This window comes from Pollicipes pollicipes, unplaced genomic scaffold (assembly GCF_011947565.3).
Source record: "Pollicipes pollicipes isolate AB1234 unplaced genomic scaffold, Ppol_2.1 Scaffold_2243;HRSCAF=2626_pilon_pilon_pilon, whole genome shotgun sequence".
NCBI classification, from domain to species: domain Eukaryota; kingdom Metazoa; phylum Arthropoda; class Thecostraca; order Pollicipedomorpha; family Pollicipedidae; genus Pollicipes; species Pollicipes pollicipes.
In genome coordinates, this window is record NW_023596077.1 from 93923 (window position 1) to 113946 (window position 20024).

The 20024-nt window shown below is 56.5% G+C and overlaps 1 protein-coding gene across 1 annotated transcript in view; it reads left to right on the top strand.

Moving 5' to 3' along the window:
• Zasp52 (Z band alternatively spliced PDZ-motif protein 52) overlaps positions 1-20024 on the top strand; it is a 48979-nt gene that overhangs the window by 21888 nt on the left and 7067 nt on the right. Inside the window, exons 6-10 of the mRNA XM_037219851.1 lie at positions 1315-1508; positions 2217-2404; positions 7567-7683; positions 13846-14050; positions 19244-19718. Coding sequence (XP_037075746.1) covers positions 1315-1508; positions 2217-2404; positions 7567-7683; positions 13846-14050; positions 19244-19718 — 1179 coding nt within the window. The remainder of the gene's footprint in view (positions 1-1314; positions 1509-2216; positions 2405-7566; positions 7684-13845; positions 14051-19243; positions 19719-20024) is intronic.

Here is a 20024-nt window from a genome sequence, read left to right on the forward strand (position 1 = left end):
ACTGGGGTAGAAAAACCAGGCTTCGCAGGGAATCGAACCACGTATATCTGGTTTTGCAAGTGCGAATCTGAGCTCCTACACTATCGGTGTCCCAGAGGCCTCTTTCAAGGTAATTTCGGTAACGTATTACAGCATTTTCTGGTCACCAGCTGGGACAGGCAGATACCTGCCGCACAATGCATCAGCCAATGACTGTAAGAATACATGACCCGGAGGACAGCACAACACACACAACATGCAACATACAACTAAGGCTTCATATTTTACACCTTTTGCGGTACAAAGCTGAACACAAAGCTGTCGTTAGGGTGCCGGCGTTAGCACCAGCTGTGCGCACAGCTGCCGTTGCTGCTCCCCCGGGCCCGGTGGTCAGGGGACTGCTCTGGTGCCAAAGAGAGCCCCTGGGGTGGGACAGCACACCGACGGTTCTGTTCAAGGTCAGAGGTCAAAGGTCAGAGGACTGCTCCAGTGACCAAGAAGGCCTATGCCCCTGGGGTGGGCCAACGCGCTGAAGGGTCTGTTCGACGTCGGGGCCTTCTTTTGAGCGGCCGTCGCGGGCACTGGCTGTACGGTAGCAACACCGCTTGTGGGAGACCCCTCCCGGTGACAGCGCCATCTCCTGGGAAGGCGCCCTGCAGGTCGGCTCTGCCGCGCTCAAGGTTGGACGGAGGACCTCCCACTGACGCTGGCGCGCGGATTGGGCAACTGGGCCGCAGAGGCGGTGGCATCGACACCTCTTGTTCATACGGAATTGTAGCGCTTAGTTAACAAGTACGGAGATATGTGTTTTACAGTATGCTCTGCGTAGTGGGTAGCACGGCAATAATGCAGAATGTGCAAACGTGCTGCGGATATGGAAGTCAACAGAACACAAACATTGCGCTGCATGACAATCATGCTCCGACGGTTGTGGTTGCCACTTTCCATGCATTGTAGCCGAAGCTGCGTTCCAGAGGTGTCACGCGGCATTCGTACAAAATCTGATTCTGGCCTGTTGTTTGAAGACACGTTCCAGCATACAGTTCAGTCCCGTGATGGCGCCATCACCGTCTTAGGAATGCTTGCCACGGGCTTCCTCGTCCTTCGCTGCGGTCTAGTTGTCTCACTTCACTCGCTTCTCTCTTCGCCTCTCAGTTGCCCCACCCGCCGCGCTTTTCCGCGGCATTGCTGCCTTTCCTCTGTTCTGTCTTCTCAACGATAGCGACGCAGCATCTTCAGGCTCGGCCGTTCTGCTCGGCTCCAGCACCCGCCCACAGCCGCGCGCACCACCACACCCGCCCGGAACCGCTCACACCTCGCCGCTGTCTCCGGCAGCGTCGACTTCCGCAAGAACGAGAAGAAGTACGACGGCAACATGTCGGAGGTGCTGCGAATGGTGCAGGACATGGACAATTCTCCTGAGGCGTACGTCGAGCCGGAGGAAGCGGTGGACGCCGCATCGCTACCACCTGAGTACAGCGGCCTCAACAGCATCAAGTCGCGCACCATGCGTTCCCTGGTGGTGAAACGTGAGTAGCGGCGGTCGGCGAGAGATGGCGCCTCAGACGGAGACAGCAGAAACGGGCAGACGAGCGAGGCGGCGGGGATGGCCAGACAAATGTCGGGCCGCGGACTTGGGTGATCAAGATGGCGGGAATGGGCGAGTGAAGTATCAACACGACGGATCAGCTGAAAATATGCGAAGCAATGCGATACTAACGGCGAAATAATAACCACGAAATCAACAACAGTTTTCAGAAGCAATTTTCTCGCTACGCTCCTTTCCTCCATGCTCGGCATGTTCCTCGCTTTGCACGGCGTCCTTGCGGATTGGAAAGCCCTTTTTGTAGCAACAGACCGTAGCAGCTTATTAATCGATCTGACCTTTTCCTTGCCTATCTATTATTGCATGTACCGAGGACTTGATTTTTGATCAGAATGTTACCCATATATCTCCTGTAACGGATAGCTGAGCTTAATTAATACATGTCAAATATGCAATTATATGTGTGAAGGCCCGTCATGCCTTATTCGCAAACGTGTTACTGCCATGTAATGTTCGCCCAACCCTTATTCAGAATGAACGTATGAAGGCTGGGGATATGCTGGCGTCATGACAGGCACCATCACATGGATGGCGCTGCCAACCTGTGAGAAGGTTCAGGATTCTGAGACCGTGCACCGCACAGCTGCCTGGCCGTCTTAGCCAGCCGTTCACCAGTGACGTCATATTTCAGCTGACAGCAACAGTGCGCCGCAGACCAGCGTGCACGCGCCGCGCATCACAGCGCCCTCGGCGACGAAGGTAGCGCCACCTGTAGCGCCCAAGCCGGCGCCTCAGATGGCGCCACGGCCGGCGCCTCAGGTGGCGCCACGGCCAGCGCCCGCAGCCCCGGGCAGCCGCGGACCGCCCGGCATGCGCTCCGTGAGTGTGGCGTCACCGGGCTGACTATGACGTCATACACCCAGTGTGGGCGTCACAGTCAGTGTCGGGAGCTACAGACTGATGTGTTTCCGGGGGGGGGGAGGGGGGGGGGGAGGGGGGGGGGGATATCGATGCAGCACTGAGAGGTGGACTTGGATGAGGCTATGAATGAGACAAAACAGGATTCAAGGCTTTCGGCCGCGTCATGGACCATTATGCGTCGAGACTGCTCGAGCAGCATTCCAGACGAGAGGCCAATCATTACGCTTAAAGTTAAGATTCTTCCACGCGGGTGATGGCCTCTCTATTGTGGCCTCAAAGAAGACCAAATCTCCGAACCAGGCCCGAGACATCACTATCAAATACGTGTGTTCGTTGTGCGTGCAATAAGGGCACAATATGAGGTCATTGACGCTACAGGAAGCAGCCGTGGGAAGACGTTGCCAAGCACCAGTTTTGAGTCGCCTTGCTATCTGCGTAGGTTTTATCCCAATGTAACTGCTACCGGCTTGTAGCATCAATGACGTCACCAGGCCACGCATGCGCCGTGGTGTGTCCCGACAAAAAGCCGACTAGCTGTTTGCCGAATGCCTTTTTGCCGACGCTATGTGGCGACGTTCATATTGGCGACATGTAAAATGTCGACGCAGTAAAAAGTCGAGTCGGCAAAATGGCGAACTGCAAAATGGCGACATGTAAAAATGTTTCCATGCAAAATTGGTGAGCTCTTAAATGTTGTTGAACTGCTCACGATTCAGGTTTGACATCATGGTGGCGAAGTATAATGGCGACATACTTAAACGACGGAATGTTAAATCACAACATGAAAGGCAAGCTCAAGTGGATACTACAAAAAAACACGAAGGTCTCCGGGGGTACGTGGAATGAATAATTCCTATTCAATGTTTTATGACAGCCGCATAAAGTACCTATGATTGTGGTTACTGACTAACTGGCCCCGTTCCCTTCCTTCCGTGAAGACAGAGGACAGAGGGCGACTGACCTTTTGTTTGCATGTTGACCTCGTCGACCTGCGAACCCACATCATAAATTTCCAAACAGACGTTTTCACGACGTCGGTATTTGCGGTGTCCGGACAACAAGTCCACTTGCAGCTTGCCGGCTGCTCAGCTTCGGCTGTCATATGAAGTCTTCCATATCGACGACATGCAAAAAAGTTGGCGTGCCAAAAAGTCAAATCGGCTGAATAGCAAAATGCAAAATGGTGACATGCCACGAAGATGACAAACCAAAATAGCGAAATGCAAAACGGTGGCACGTAAAAAAGAAAGCATACCAACTTGGTGAATAGCTTAACGGTGAACTGCTCACACAGAATGTTTGACACTTAAAGATACCGAAGTAAAACTCAGATTTAATGGAAAAATATTGGTATGATTTAGGGAACAAACGCTGCTCTAGGCAAAACAATAACTATTAAATTAACACCCTTCTAAGTAGGTCACCTGCAGTAGGTCACCGTTCAGTAGGTCACCGGCAGTAGGCCACCGTTCGATTGTGTCATGGAATGATTTAATGACGTCAGAGTCGCGCCAGAATCACCACTGCATTTCACGCGCTGACTCACTTGTAGTATTTCAGCTCGCCGACAGATGGTTTGGCAATTATGTGAAATAGACCGAATATCGTTATGTGCGTATGTTTTGGCGCTCTCTCATCCTGATCTTTCCTTATATTTCTCCATCATGACATTTTTACCTGCACTTACTTTCTCGGCTAAGCCGCTATTCTCAAGCTATTTAATCCAAGGCCCATTTTCGTCATAATAAGTAGAACTGTCGAATGTCTTAAATAGTTTTCACAAGAGGCGGTTCATGTTCAAAGTTTGCATTAAAGGAAGTGTTCCACATTGATATGGGGCTTTGAATTGGAATAGCCATCTTGAAGACCTTTCGGTGCCGTTCATAATTCTGCTGTTCTTGAGACCAAGCCCTTCTAGTTTCCGAGCTACACTCTCGCGAAAATAGGGAAAGCTGTGACGGGAAGAGTATTTCAAAGTCAGCTTGGCATTTATGATGTCATAATAACGTGATTCATATTCTGTCATTCCATAACCCACGCGGCGATCGAGGCCAAGACAAATGCAATTGTTGAGGTGTTCCTATCTGGCGTTGGTGAGCGCTATTTCCAGACATAACAGCCGTCAGTTTATTCTCAGACGATGTTGTGCAAGGTACGATGACGCAATCAAACCATGACGCATGGAGTAGCATTTTTACTAAAAAAAATTGTGCTATCTAGAGCAGCCTTTTCCACTTAAAAAGTACCCCAACAGTTAAAAGTGGGCTTGTTTCATCATATCAATTGTGAAACATTTCCTTTAAACGCTTCCAGATGGTTGAAAGCTAACGACTGTTCGTTGATGCAACGATCCATGCCAGCGTGCTTCAGACACGAAAAAGTCAATGGTCACATGTTTCTCGACTTCTAACACCATATGTTCTCTGAGGAGGCGGAACTTGTGTAAAGTCGCTATCGCGTCATATCTAGATGACCTCGAAATGGGCGGCGCGAAAAAGTCTGCACGCGTTTTTGCACTCCTAGCTCAAAAACGAGAGGATCTCAAGATTTAAAATGGGCGTAAGTGTGAACTGTACGTCAGGATAGTGGAAATGACGATCTCAGTTGAAAGCCATATAAAATGTGAAACAACCCTTTCCAGAGTGTTGTTTGAATAAATGAGGACATAGGAAAATGATGGCATGACAAAAAAGACAAAAACTGGAAACAACGACATGGAAAAGCTATGAGCAATTTGAAGAATCTGCCACCTGGCTTATGTCGTAGGTGCGGAGGCTGCAACCTGTCGATGGTGACATGGAAGGATGAATCTTTATACAGACTGTAGTTTACTATTAAGTTCTGATGCTTTAGCCCCCCCCCCCCCCCCACACACACACATGACACAAGCCCCCCTCCCATCTTTGGGAGGAAGCGGGCGAAATCGGGGAAAATCCTGGTTGTTGTCAAATGTTGGCGGTAGGTTTCATAATTTGTCACGGTATCCCCTCCCCCCCCCCCCCTACAACGTATCTTACGAAACTACACCCCTGGTCCTATTCGATCGCTATGACGGTTTTGCCTAATACGAGTCTCATTGCCGAAAAGCAGTCCCGTTTCTTTCCTTCTGCCGTAAATGGCATTAGCTAAGCCGTAAAGCTGACGCCGGCCATTCGTATCTGCCGTCATAGTTGAAGAGCTTACGTGATTTATTACTGATCTATTTCTTTATTTCTTTGTTTTTGTATCGCCAACGGGGTAGTGCTTCCCTAGCGGGAGAAGTCTTTTAAATAAAATGCAACAAATACACAGCACACAACGCCCAGCTAGCCATCCAATGTTTGAAGCTTTTCAAGAGACCATTGACCAGGACCAAACTGAAATATTAGTATTTTGTATTTCGCCATTCTGCCTTTCACCAATACGATACATAATGTTTTGCTAGGTCGCTATTTTTCTGTTCACCGTTTAGCCGTTTGCCAACTTGGCATGTCGACTTTTTTCAACGTCGCCTTTTTACAGTTCGCCATTCCGCATTCGCCGCCCCGCACTCACCATTCAGCCTACGACAAAAAGCGTGCGCAAAAATGAGATTTTCGAATTTTTGCCCTAGAACCGCGCCGTGGTGACAAAAGCGGATGAGCTTAACTGGGTCACGTTCCCAATAAGCGAAGTGCTTACCGGAGTTGCCACCTATGACGTCGTAAGTGCTTGCATCACACACGAGCGACTACTCTCCAAGCCGTAGGAGCTGTTGTGACGCACTTACCTCTGACGTTAAAGATTGCAAGCAGTGGCCAGCTGTTGGTAATGGTGATGGCAACCCTGGGAGTATTGAAGGCAACTGACGTTTCGTTAGAGGTGGCTATAGGTAGCGTTGCAGCTGGGCAGCTGAATCAGCTGGTGAAGAAAGCGTTACACTTTGTGATACAGATTTTCAAGGTTCACACCACATTTGGAAGGTAGATTCACGTACTTGTCATGTTTGAGACGAGGTTCATCTTCTTTTCGGCAGAAATCACATTGCTCTTATCTTTGCATTTGTGACCAGATCTCAGAGAGGCAGGTTTTACACACGCCGCCTTCTGTAGGACGGTTAACTTATTGTGATCAGGACGGGGGTACAACGAAGTCATACTCGTCATACAACAGGGCATGTGAAAATTCGTTCCTTCCTCCACCGGCACGCGCTTGGATGCTCTGTGGTAACACAAATCATGTCAGCCACTATGCAGTTCATCAAATGAAAATTTTGCGTGGATTCAAAGCCTCGTCGCCACTTGTCGCTGCTGATCATATTCTTTCCAGCAACACATCCTGCACCACTCAGAGTTCGCGTAAGGTTTTGGAGCGCGCCTGCCACCGCCTTTATATATGAAACGGCCTTGTTTGATTGAGGTGGAAAGACGCAGTCAAATTTTGCCATCGTTGCGGCATCGAACCCTTGTCACAACATGATTATGTCAACTGTGACCATGTCAGCCGTAGCCACGTGAGCCTTGGCCATGTGAACTTCCCATATGGCCGGCCTCTGCAAGCTATTAAAGTGTGCTTAAGCTGCAAAAACTCGGCATATTACTGTCTGACTCGGCACGTGACGTTCTGGACACGCGGCCTTCCACTGCGGGTCACGCAACCGTGTCAGGCAACGTTTTTATGACATTTCGTGTGAGGTCATTGTTCCGTTGACCGGCCAGTGCTCTTCTGACGCACCTGTGACATTATGAAATCTCGTGTGAGGTCATTGTTCCGTTGACCGGCCAGTGCTCTTCTGACGCACCTGTGACATTATGACATTTCGTGTGAGGTCATTGTTCCGTTGACCGGCCACCTGTGACGTGAATGACGCACCTGTGACGTGAATGACGCAGCAATGTAGCTGGCTTCTGTCGTCTATCTGACCTCCGCCTCGCTGACCTGCGGGCGGTAGCCCAGGCGCCAATCGTTAGTTTCCCGCTACCCGTGTTCTTAGTGGATACTGCAGTGTAGCCGACGAGGATGGCTCAGCTTCTCACTCGGTCGGTGACGAAGCACATTCCCTGCGACAGCTTCATCCGTCCCCAGCAGCACTGTCGACCCGTGGCTCTAGCCGCTTTGCATCAAGACAATGACCTTGACCCGGGACCTGACCTTGACCTCAGACAACGGCCACTATGATCCGCACGGACCCGGCCACGGGCAGCGTCAAGCTCGTGTCCGCAGTGGACACGGAGACCAAGCACTTCAACGCCTTCAATCGCACCCCGCAGTCGTTCAAGGTACTCGCTGCAGCGCCGTGTACACTGACGCTTTACTCGTTCCAACGGTGTCATGTGACACCATTTGTGGTTAATAAGGTGCGAGATTTTTTACGCCGCCTCGGTTTTCCATTTTTATTCCCTGGGACTTCTGGGCCTGTTGTTTATTTCAACGCGTCTGTTTGAATAATTGTGCGCTGACGAATGTGCCGACTGGTTTTTGGTTGCTGATCTTTTTCGTTTACATGCTAAAATACTGTCGTTTATTTCTCTAACCCCATGCGTTGCCACATTTCTGTTTTGCGTTATTTCTGTATTTTCTTTGGCTGGTGTGGCGGGCCGTCGGCACCGGCCGCACCCGCCTGTGACTCGCCTCTGTCCCCTGAAGGATCCGCCAGCGGCCGCGGAGCCCGAACCCCAGGTCGTCTCCCCGCCGCCGGCCGCTCCTGAACCCCCGACAGAGCGCCACGTCTCGTTCAGCGAGGACTCGGCGCTGATGCCGTCCGAGCCTGCCCCACCACCACCGCCGCCGCCGCAGCAGCAGCAGCAGCAGCTACAGCAGGAACCGCAGCAGCAGCAGCAGCAGCAGCAGCAGCAGCAGCAGCAGCAGAGCGACGAGGAGCACCAGCTGGCCGAGCGTTTCCAGCAGACGGTTAGCGCCGACGGCGGCGCACGCACCACCAGCTTTGAGCATCAGGAGGCGCATCAGTCGCAGCAGACGCAGCAGACGGTGGCGACATCTGTCGAGACGGTCGGCAACACCACCGTCACGCGTACGCGCCGAGTCGTCGAGTCGCACGAACAGCAGCAGCAGCTCTTCCAAAAGCAGACGCTGGTCGAGAGCCAATCAGCCGGGGGGCTGCAGATAAGCGGCCAATCCCCGGCCGCCCTGCAGCTGGAGGGCCAATTGGGTGGCGGCTTCCAGCTTGAAGATCAATCGCCTGCCGGGTTTCAGACGCAAAACCAATCGGCGGGCGGCTTTCAGCAGGACAGCCAACCGGCGCGCTGCTTCCAGGTAGGGCGGTCAAAGGAGCCCCGCCACGGCAACTCGTGCAGGCATGCACCCGGCACCAGATTCGGTGTGACGTCACCAGCGTGGATTTCATTTGGACGGTAGTGCCGGAACACGAACGGGACCGTAATACCTGAGGCTGGCCCGTAGATAGTGGTGGGCTTTTGAAGCTTTCCCGCGCTGAGCTTAGAAGAAGGCATGCGTGTCGTTTTCCTGCATTTGTGCCCTGAAGTTGTCGGCAGAATGCAGACTAGCGGCCGTACCCAGAGCAATGTGAAGAGATGTTAGTGAACGACGCCGGGACGCCCCGTGTACTAGGCAGGAACGACACTGATCGGCAGGACATGGGACGAGCACCCTGGTTTTACAAGGGCAGCGGGACGGGACGGGTAGCGGGTGGTGCTATAGCGGGGCTTCGACACACGGGTTTTGCAGGCACCTATTTTAAGAGCCCCACTAGTCAAGTGCAAGGACGCCTACATTCCCAGGCATAGCCAGTCTAGCTGTAGAAGCTCTCGTTGTAGACAGTCAGTCCAACTGTAGACCGTCGGAAAGCAGCAGGACTTCAGCAGCAGGGCGTCCTCGAGGTCCTGCCTGTCCCGGACGCGTCGTCTGACGTCTCGATAATTAGGTCCTGCCTGTATCAGGCGCGTCGCCTGACGTCTCGATAACAAAGTCCTGGAGAGCCAGGCGACGACTAACCACATCGCGTGCGAGGACAGTGTCGCTGGTCAGAGAAGATCTCGCAGCTGTACTACACGCGTAATCCACGTTCTTTTGTCCCTCTCGCCTTATTTTGGGCCATCGCGAGACGCCGTTTACCCGGGGTGGGCGACATACACCAGCCAGGAGTGGGCTTAAGCGCCCCCTGGTAGGGGGGCCCCTTCTGAGCGCCGAGCGCATGTGGCGCACGTGGGTGCCTGAGCGGGCTTCGTCTCCACGGATGGACCCCAGGCGCGTGCTATTTTGCCCCATCATTATTCATTCTTCTTCATGTCATTGCCTTGAAATGACACTGGCCGAAACGGCTCTTATCCAAACCAGACCAAAACCGCGAAAACGCGAAGGGTACGTCTTGTTGCTGTCGTAGCCGCCTGGCGTACACAGAAGTCTGGCGTTTGCAGACCTCCGTCACTGGTCTCAACGCGGCGAGCGTTCTATGCCCCTTCATGCTGTCCATCGTCGGGGTCAGGTCACCGCCGGGCCTGATTTGGTCGCCGGTTGGGCCCGGTTTGGTCATTACCGGGGACAGGTCTGGTCACTGCCGGGGCCAGGTTTAGCCATCGGCAGAGCCCGGCTTGGTCACCGCTGAGACCCGGCTTGGTCACCACTGAGACCCGGTTTGGTCACCGCCGGGGCCCGGTTTGGTCACCGCCGGGGCCGGGTTTGGTCACCGCCGGGGCCCGGTTTGGTCACCGCTGAGACCCGGTTTGGTCATCGCCGGGGCCGGGTTTGGTCATCGCCGGGGCCTGATTTCAGATCGAGGACAGCGCGCCGGGCGACCAAGAGCCCATTGTGACCACGCCGGGAACAGAGGAGCCCTGGCACACCCAAAAACAGAGCACGGTACAGTGCCGAGGGAGTGTGGGAGGGGAAGCTCTGGAGAGCCCGCTCGCAGCGACGGCGGACCGTGCCGATAGGGCGGCCCAGTCGGCATGATCTAACCGAAAGAGCGTACCAGACGACATGATGTAGTCGATAGGGCGTTCACGACATGATGTAGCCGGTAGTGCGACTCAGGCGGCATGATGTAGCCGCTAGAGCGGCCCAGGCGGCGTGATACAGCTGAAATACCGTTCCAGGCGACACGATCTAGCCGAAAAAGTGTTCCGGACGTCATGATGTAGCCGATAGTGCGGTCCAGGCGGCATGATGTAGCCGATAGTGCGACCCAGGCGGCATGATGTAGCCGACAGCGTAGCCCAGGTAGCATGATGTAGCCGATAAGGGACGGACAGCATAAGTGGGCATGAAGCGACAGCCCCAAATGCGATGAAGGCGAGGAGGTCCTCTGCTGCGCGCCACACGCGCTGCGAGCGGCGTATGGTTTCGCCAGCTGCAGGTGTCTTGTCTCTAAATTGGCTCGTTGGCTGAGTACATAGGCCAAGGATTAGTCAGGCTCTCGCACGGCTTTTGTTAGAATCCATGGCAGAAAAGCGCTGCTGGACGTCATTCGATACCAAGAGGCAGCTCCGTCTATCTCAAACGGAACGAAATGCAGTCGCTGACTGATTGGTGAAGCTTGTTACCACTTAATAGGCACGGCGGTTGAACAGTCACTTCCGGGGTGTCGCCCGAGACACAGATCCGCCGCGACACCCCTGCAAATTCTGGAGTAACGCCCCGAGACACAGATCCGCCACGACACCCCCGCAAATTCTAGAGCGTCGCCCGAGACACGGATCCTCCGCTACCCCTGCAAATTCCGTAGTGTCGCCCGAGACACAGATCCGCCGCGACACCGCTGCCACGACCCGCTCCCGACACGCTCTGCTCTGCCTGTGCCGTGCCTCGTCGGCCCCGTTTTTCAGTAGCGGCATGATACCGCGCCATCGGAGGTGTCTGCTCCCGCCGCCTGTAGTGGTGCTGCTACTGGTGCTCCTGCTGTGCCCGTGGTGCGAGGAGCTGTGACAGCTTGCGGTGCCCGTGCTGTGACAGCTGTGACAGCTTGCGGTGCCCGTGCTAGTGCCCCTAGAAAATGACTGGTGTGACGCGGGAGTGGGCGTTCTGAGTCGGTGTCGGTGCGGAATTCCCTGCTCTGAGTCTGCATCGGTGTGAGAGTCGGTGCTCTGAATCTGCATCGATGCGAGAGTCAGCGCTCTGAGTCTGCATCGCCGAGGCGCGATAGCAGCGAATGACCCCTGTACATATCGCCCCACTTCGGCTGCTCTATAGGCTGGTACAGGCATGTGCTGCTCTCAGTTCCAACAGCACAGCGGGCATAAGATTGACGTGGAGAGTCGCCGTTACCCGGTGGTTTTGTTGTCAGTACCCACCTTTGAGCGGTTTTTAATCACGATGAGCGATTTTTAAACGATATTGAGTATTAAGTAAAGTTTCAGGTGCGATTCACACATGTGACATGCTGTCGAGTGATGTGTGCCAATGGGCCCCGAGTCTCGACAAAGCTGCAGCCAATCACAAGCATCGGTCACCTCCGGATCAGCTAATCACGAGCATCGGTCACCTCTGGATCAGCCAATCGCGAGCATCAGTCACTTCTGGATCAGCCAATCACGAGCACCGGTCACCTCTGGATCAGCCAATCGCAAGCATAGGTCACCTCCGGATCATCAGCACTGGCCGAGGCCGATCGCGTCTGGCTGGTACAGCGTGCCCGGGCAGGGAGGATGGGCTGAATGGACGCCGCACGTCTGAGAGCGTGTCGTCACGCGGTGCGAGCCTATTGGAGCGAGCGAGCGAGCAAACGCAGACAGGGCGCGTTCAGCAACAACACAGGGGAGGATTGCGGTTTTGATGCTGGGCTCAGGCACATATCGAAAGAACTGCTCTAAAAGAATTGTTACTTAACCGTCAAAAGTTGCCGGAATCATTTTTATTCTGACGAGGTCTCCTCCTCCCCAGCTTGAGGTCCAGCCCGTCAACTTTGGGAAGAAAGTGGGCGAAAGTCGGAAGGAAACCTGTTTCTTTTTTGAAAACCCGTAATGTTTTAAACTGATGCCAGTTGCCCATGGGTCTCTTAGCAACTTTAGAACGCGCGGGACAACTGCAGTTGTAACCGTCAACGGACCCCACATCATATGATATCACATATCACTTGTCATGTGGAATAGTTGGGAGTCCACGGTACGGCCCCGAGTGTATCACGGTGCTGTGGGAGCTGGCACCGCTGGAACTTACCTCCCTTGCATTATCCCGTCGTTAGGCACGTGCGCCGCCCCTGCCGCCGGTGTGCCGCCCCTGCCGCCGGTGCGCCGCCCCGTTGTCAGGTGCTGGCACCGCCTCTGCAGCCAGTCGCGCCGCCCCGTCGTCAGGGGCTGGCGCCGCCTCTGCAGCCGGTCGCGCCGGACCTGTCAGACGTGACGCGGCCTCAGTGTCGTCGTCCGGGGCCGACCCCGATGTAGTGCAGGACGGACTGGGGTGTGACCCGGCCGACTGGGGCGGGCTACAGCCCTCACTGGCCCGGCGCCCTTCAGGCGGCTCCTGCTCGGCGCCGTGTCCTGCTCGTGCGCGTCTCCTGACCGACGGGTGTGGAACATGCAGCGGGCCACGGGTACCACCCGCCACGTGAGTCCAGTCTTGTAAGCCAGCGTAACGAGGTTGAGCGCTACCCTTCCTCCGTATTTTTTTTTTTTTAATTTGAAATCCGTCGCTCCTGGCGAAGGAGCAAGTATGATCACGCAAATCCATGTTTTTGCGTGCCAGTCTTAATTGAACAAAACTGTGCTTTTCACGCCCGATAACTTGGTGTAGTTGTGTTTTGAACGCGTTTTTGCTTAGGCGTCTGCAGTTCGTTTACAGTAATGCAAGCATATCGTAAACATTGTACACGGAACGGTAGATCCTTCATTCGATGAACACTGATTTGAGATTTCAAGCTAAATAAAGGATGGAAAAAGGGACCAAATCAATCAGGATGTTCTAAAGGCATTGAACAGGAAAACAAACATCATCTGAGACAAATTCGCATGCAGCTTTCTTCCAACCCTGGAGTTTATGCTTCGAGTAGGGCACAACTTACATCAAAGAATATCACTTATCGTTTGCTCACTCGGTATTTGTTTAATCATCCAACGCAACTGTGTGGTCCTCAGTGTCGTGTGTAAGAGCCTTTTCCACCTGCCGGGCGGGGTCCGTTAAGACGTTTTGAACAAACTTGTACGGGAACAGATCTCTCACCGACTGGGACAACTGCAAGAAGAAGCATGGTGCTGTTCCATACAGCCTCCCTTGCCGGCTGGGATGGTGTTCAGGTTAATCCCACCTCACACGCGAGGGTGGCGTCAGCCGCATAAACCTCATCTACCCAACGCCGGTCCTGGAGGGCTTTGCACACCCAGGAACCTGCCAGTTGTTTCTCTAAACGGCGGTCATTCTCCCAGCGAACGCGCACAGCCATATCCAGTCTCTCCTGCAGGCGAACCTCGTGTCCAGCTTCGCCTTCTTCCCCCGCGTTCTCGCTGGACATCTGAGTCTCCTCTCCTCCGCAGCCGGCATCCGGCGCTCCCAGCTACCAGCCAGCGCCAGCCGCTCCCAGCTACCAGCCAGCGCCAGCCGCTCCCAGCTACCAGCCTGCACCAGTCGCTCCCAGCCACCAGGCGCCGCCGGCTGCCGCCCAGCAGCAGCAGTCGTTCTCGTCGGGAACCTCGGGAATCTCGCAGGTGGACTACTCGAGCTACGTGCCGCAGCGGAAAGGTCAGTGGGAGTCATTCAGGGTCGGGGCGGTCGAGCGGGGCTCGGACCGGCCGGGTCAGGGGTCAGGACGGGGTGGGTCAGGGGTCGGGACAGGGTCGGGTCAGGGGTCAGGACGGGTCGGGTCAGGGGTCGGGACGGGGTCGGGTCAGGGGTCAGGACGGGATGGGTCAGGGGTCAGGACGGGATGGGCCAGGGGTCAGGACGGGATGGGTCAGGGGTCAGGACGGGGTCGGGTCAGGGGTCAGGACGGGGTCGGGTCAGGGGTCAGGACGGGTTGGGTCAGGGGTCAGGACGGGGTGGGTCAGGGGTCAGGACGGGGTGGGTCAGGGGTCAGGACGGGGTGGGTCATGCGGAACTCACTTCGTGACTGTAGTACCCTGGGGAGACCTTGTCACTGACATGACATGCGAGCCAAATTTTGACCAGCCTACGCCACGAAATAATTCAAAGAGCAGATACGATGAGTTCGACGTGAGATTGTCCTCATTGCAGTCACGCATCAACAGGCATCTGTGTGCTCGCCAAAGTTGTTCAGCAATGAGTGCAGAGACGTTTACCCCCACAGAGGCACTGATTAGTCTTCGAGAACTTAGACGAACGTGTAAACCTCTGCGTCAGAGCAGCCTGCAATACGTTATCAACAACTCCTTGGCTATTTTCAGGCCCCTCCATGGCAGCAGAAAATGTCCGAATGAACTAACAGCTTGCGTAACTAAAAAAGTCCATGAATCTCTGCAGCAGTCAAACACGTCAAAGTAGACAACACCGCTACAAAAGTGCTGTACTCTTGATAAACACCCGTTTCGAACGGATTTGTTTCGGCAACTGTAATAGGAAAAACATGATAGAGTACGTGGATCGACATGGCTTATTTTGAGCCAACCAGTAAATGGTTTGCCGCGGCAAAGACGAGCGATTAATCCGCATGTTACACTGGATAGTAGAGCAAGCACCGATAGCCCTTGTTTCGCGCCTGCACCTCTGCAAGCGCCGTTGTAAATTTCTCGCCTCCTTGTTTGATATTGCATTCACTGGTTTTTCTAGCACAATTTGTGTTATTTTTGTGTCATATATGATTTTTGTCTAATCTCCATGTGGTTTCTTTCCTCCTGACCGCCTCCTCCGCCACCCGCCACGCGTGCTGGCCACTGATCGCACATCCTGACCGCACCACGCCTGCTGCTCGACTGCGCATGCGCACATCCTGACCGCACCATGCCTGCTGCTCGACTGCGCATGCGCACATCCTGACTGCACCACGCCTGCTGCTCGACTGCGCATGCGCACATCCCTACCGCACCATGCCTGCTGCTCGACTGCGCATGTGACCCTCGAACCTCACGTCGAACGCCACGTCTCGCTGTTGACTTTTTTCACGTAACCACCGTTCAATGCACCGGCCTGCCTGCGTGCCTCACTAACCACCTCACGCACCTGTAACCTTCGCTCGTGTCGTTGGACGTTGCTCGCTTGGTCTACCTACGAATCCGCCCCTTGACATCAACCCATCTTTTGCCCGCGTCTTCGGCCATCATTTCGTCTTCCACTTGTGTCCTGGGGCATAAATTGATCTCCCGCCTGGTCCTTGGCCCTCACTTTGTCTTCCACGTTGGTCTTCCGCCATCAATTCGTTTCCCGCTGGGATCTTCGGCCATCATTTCGTTTCCCGCTGGGGTCTTCTGTCATCAATTCATCTCCCGCTGGAGTCTTCGGCCATCAACTCGTCTCCCGCTGGGGTCTTCGGCCATGTGATTTCCTCTCGGCTGGGTCTTCTGCCATCGGCGCCCGCCCTGTCGCATCGGCGTCTGCCCGCACCTCTGCCCGGCGTGCGGCACCCGCTCAGACATGTCGCACCACGTGGCCTGCCCGCGGCGCGTGCGGTTCCAGTGGCCGCCGGCGGCCGGCCCCGAGGCGCCCACCGCCAGCCCGCTCTGGTACCGACCGGACGCGCCGCACGCCGCCGTCGCCTTCCAGGGCCTGCACACCATGCTGGAGCCAGTGGTGGCTGCCCGGCAGCCGCCGCCGCTGCCGCCGCCACCGCCCGCCGTCGTCGGCGGGGCCCGGGTGCTCAGTCCGGCGTCGGGGGTGGACGGGCCGCCGCCCGCCGTCGTCGGCGGGGCCCGGGTGCTCAGTCCGGCGTCGGGGGTGGACGGACCGCCGGCGCCGGCGGAGGCGCGTGCTGCTCGCGAGCCTTCGCCGCTGCCGCACCTGCGCCGCCGCCGCGCCGAGCTGACTGTCGAGTCGGCAGCGGCCACGCGCTGTGCCGACGGCTCAGATGCGTCCATCCGCGCGCGGCTCGAGGAGGTGGCCGAGCTGGAGCGCGAGGTGGCGGCGCGCTGCCTCGAGAACCATCCGCCCGCCGCCGTGCCCAGCCTCAGCGAGCTGAGCGCGCGCCAGCAGCGGCGCGCCAGCGAGGCGGCCGCCGCCGTCCGCGCCGGCTCGCCGCTGTCCAGCCTCGGTCTGCGGCCGTTCGAAGCGGGTCGCCGCCCGGCGCCCGCCAGCCACGTACAGGCGGGGCGCCCCCGTGGGCGCTCGCTGGAGGCACCCTCGACGACGGCGGGCTGGCGGGGTGACGAGGGAGACTCCGACAGAAAGGACGGACCTTCTCAGAAGAGCGCAGCGCAGTGGGGGCCACAACCGGAGGAGCGCGGCGTGCGAGCCGCTGACGTCGGCTCGGAGAACGCAAATGTGGTGTCCAGAGCTTTCTCAGACTACTCTGCCGGCTTCACTGAGTTCACAGCTGAGCACAGCGCACAAGAATGCACAAAAAGCGAGTTTGCAGCATTCTCAGCAGAGGAGACTCGAAATAACATGCAACACTGTGAAACGGCTGAGGGAGAGGCAAGCGCTTATGTCCAGACTAAGACTTGCGATCAGTTCAGTCACGAGACCATCAGCTCATCCGACAGGCGGGTCACGTGCGACCCACAGACGCACATGGCGTCTCAGCCACAGATGACGTCACAGGGTCGTCACCACACGACGCCTGCGAGCAGCGTGTCCCCGGAGCCGGCCGTGCACGAGCTGGACGGATTAGCGTACTCGGCACCGCAGGCCGACAGGAGCCTGCCACCACCGGCCCCCGGAGAGGCGGAGCTGCCGCCAATCCGAGGAGAAATGGAACCGCCACCGGCCCGCGGGGAGATCAGTGCGCCACCGGTCTTGGACGAGGTGGATCCACCAATGGTTTGGGGACACATGGATCCGGACCTGGCGGGTTCTCGATCCCGTGACCAGACTGGAGAGACGAAGGAGACGACGGAAGCGATGGAGGAGACGCTGCATCGACGAGCAAAGTGCGAGACGGGGAGAGACGAGATCCTGACGTCACAGCGACCAGCTGAGGAAGGTAACGCAGCCCACCCTACCGTGCCGGCACGGCCGGCCAACTCCGCGCTCAGTCTCCCTGCCGGCCACTGCCCTCCCGAGCTTTACGGTGGTGTCCTCTGACTGTGACGACTTCGCCACGGGGACGTCGTGCCACCGGGCGATGCGCATTAGATGAGCTGACAGCGGCGGGCGATGGCGCGCTTCAGATGGTCATTCCGGGCCCGATCGACAGCCGAGCCAAATGGGTCACGTCAGGTGGCACGTGCTGATGTGGCCAGCGCGGGCCGCGAGGTTCCTCAGAGCCCAGGGAACGGGAGGACCGCCGCCGTTCTACGACAGGAAACGGATTGGGCAAAAAGGCTGTCGCACACGCTTGGTGAGCAGGCGGGGCAGCTTTCCACACAGAAGCCAGACAGTGGCTGTGCCACTGTGTGCCGCGGCTTTCCTCGCCGACGGGGCCCACTCACGCGTCTGGCACGCCGCCACGGCTCGGCGCGCGGCGGACGTGCCGCCAGAGGCGTGCCGGCGGGCTGCCCGCGCCCCCGCGGGGCCAGGGTCACCCGCCGCACATTCCGGGCCGGCCCGGCGCTCACAGACGGCTGTCACAGAGGCGTCACAGAGCGGCGACACGACCCACCGGCCGCTCTGTGACCAGTGATCGGCAGGCATTGGTATCCCCCTCACACCCACGTCTGCACAGCGTGGCGGTACGGTCACATCGACGAGTGAGGCCCGCAGCCATTTCGTGCTGGCAACCGTTGTCGTAAGGCTAGCCTGTTTTGGGAGGGCAGTTGGCTTTAAAAAAATGCACTTGTAGACCAGTTCGTTGTCTCAAACACCGCACCAGGCTTGGGTAAGCATGACCTGTGCAATATGTCTGCAAGAAGACACTTGGCTCACTTGGAGCGTGCTAGGTTTTCTGCCGGGCTATCTTTTCCTATCCATTCCTCCCCTGCGTTTATCTTTTTTGTGCTTTGCAGATGACATGTGCATGATAACTCTGCAGCCCGTATTATTTGATTGCATGCCTTTCATTTTCTCCTTGCGACTGGTTGTAACTCTCAGGTATCTTTGTCAGGATGCGGATTGCCTAAGCAAATTACCGCTACAAAGGTTTTCGTAAAGCGTGTGTCTGCGTACGCCTAAGTGCTGCTGGTATAGGATCTTATACATTCACAAAGTTCTGCCTCCTTCCGGAAAGCAAAGCGTGTTATTCCCTTACTTCGAAGATAACAGACCACTTTGCATCATCATTGTATGTGGGAAAGAACAAGCTGAAATGAAGACATTTGCCCATGATAGCGGGATCAGCGGTAAACGTCCAAAATCATATGGTGTCGCCCGCGTTGGCAAATAATGGTGTCACCAGCTTCTGTTGCACGTACACAAGGTAATCTTTTGCCAAGCTCATCATACTTGTGCTTTGTAAGACAGCTTTGTTGTTGATTTCTCACTTTCTCAGGTGTGGTGCCTACTTAAACAAATGCCATTTTCCCTCTCAAAGAACAATTGTTCCCATGACGTTTTGCAAGAAAAGATACAATCGTTTACTGCACTGGCTTCGCGTTTCGTATGGACAGGTCTAATGAGACTGTACTGTACATGATTCGCCTCACCGCACACATTGCACCAACACTTCAGTAGCAGCGTTCGAGCATTAGACCGGGTGCATCTAGGCGCACCACGCGATAAGCGCATACATCCGGTAGTTTCTGACTGAGATCCGGGCCGCAGACGCCAAGTGTGCCGCCTGTGATCCGGGACCAGGCCCGGTGCCCGTAGTCGCGTGGCGCCATCTCTGCTTGACCTCGCCTTCTTGTCTTGCGTCCGCTAGCGTGTGACAGTGTGCGACCTCCCCTGTAGGTGGCACCACCTTCGCGTGGCCCCCGCAGCCCACGGAGGTGGACTCGGCGCCGGCTCCGTTCGCCGGCGGCCACGTCGAGGTCTCGCGGCCCGCTCCCGCTCCCGCTCCCGCCCCCGCCCCCAAGCCCGCCCCGCCGCCGGTGCTGCCCAAGCCCGCTCCGCCCGCCTCCTTTGCCCCGCCGCCCGCCCCGGCCCCACCCAAGCAGGTCTCTTTCGGCCAACCTTCATTCGCCCCGGCAGTGGCGCCCAAGCCGGCGCCGCCAGCACCATCTAGCGGCGGCCCGACGAAGCTCGGCTTCAACGGCGGCCTGCCAGGGCTGGGCGGCCTGGGCGGCGGGCCGGGCGGAGGGCCGGGCGGCGGCCGCGGCTCGATGGCGGGGCGCACAAACGCGCCGCGCCGCGGCCGCGGCCAGCTGAACCCGGCCGCCACCGGCTCGCGCATCCCACACTGCGCCACCTGCGCCAATCAGATTCGGTGAGCGGCCGCGCCCGACCCCAGGGACGCCCAGCAGATGGCAGCAGGGCGGGCGCCCCCGTCCCAGGCAGGGCTCTGAGGTCTGTCCGCAGTGGTTGCTGGTGGCTGAGCGCCGTGTTGTATTCTTTGCTGCGGGATCAGAGCTTCGTTCTCTATTTTAGGTGCTCGAGACGGGTGTGTTGTCGATGGTCCGATTTGTGTTGATTGAAATGGTGCGACGTTTGATGACCTGTGCTGGCGCGTGTTGATCTGTGTCGACCCTCAGTAATTTAATAATATATGTGGTGAACTCCTGTCGACAATGAC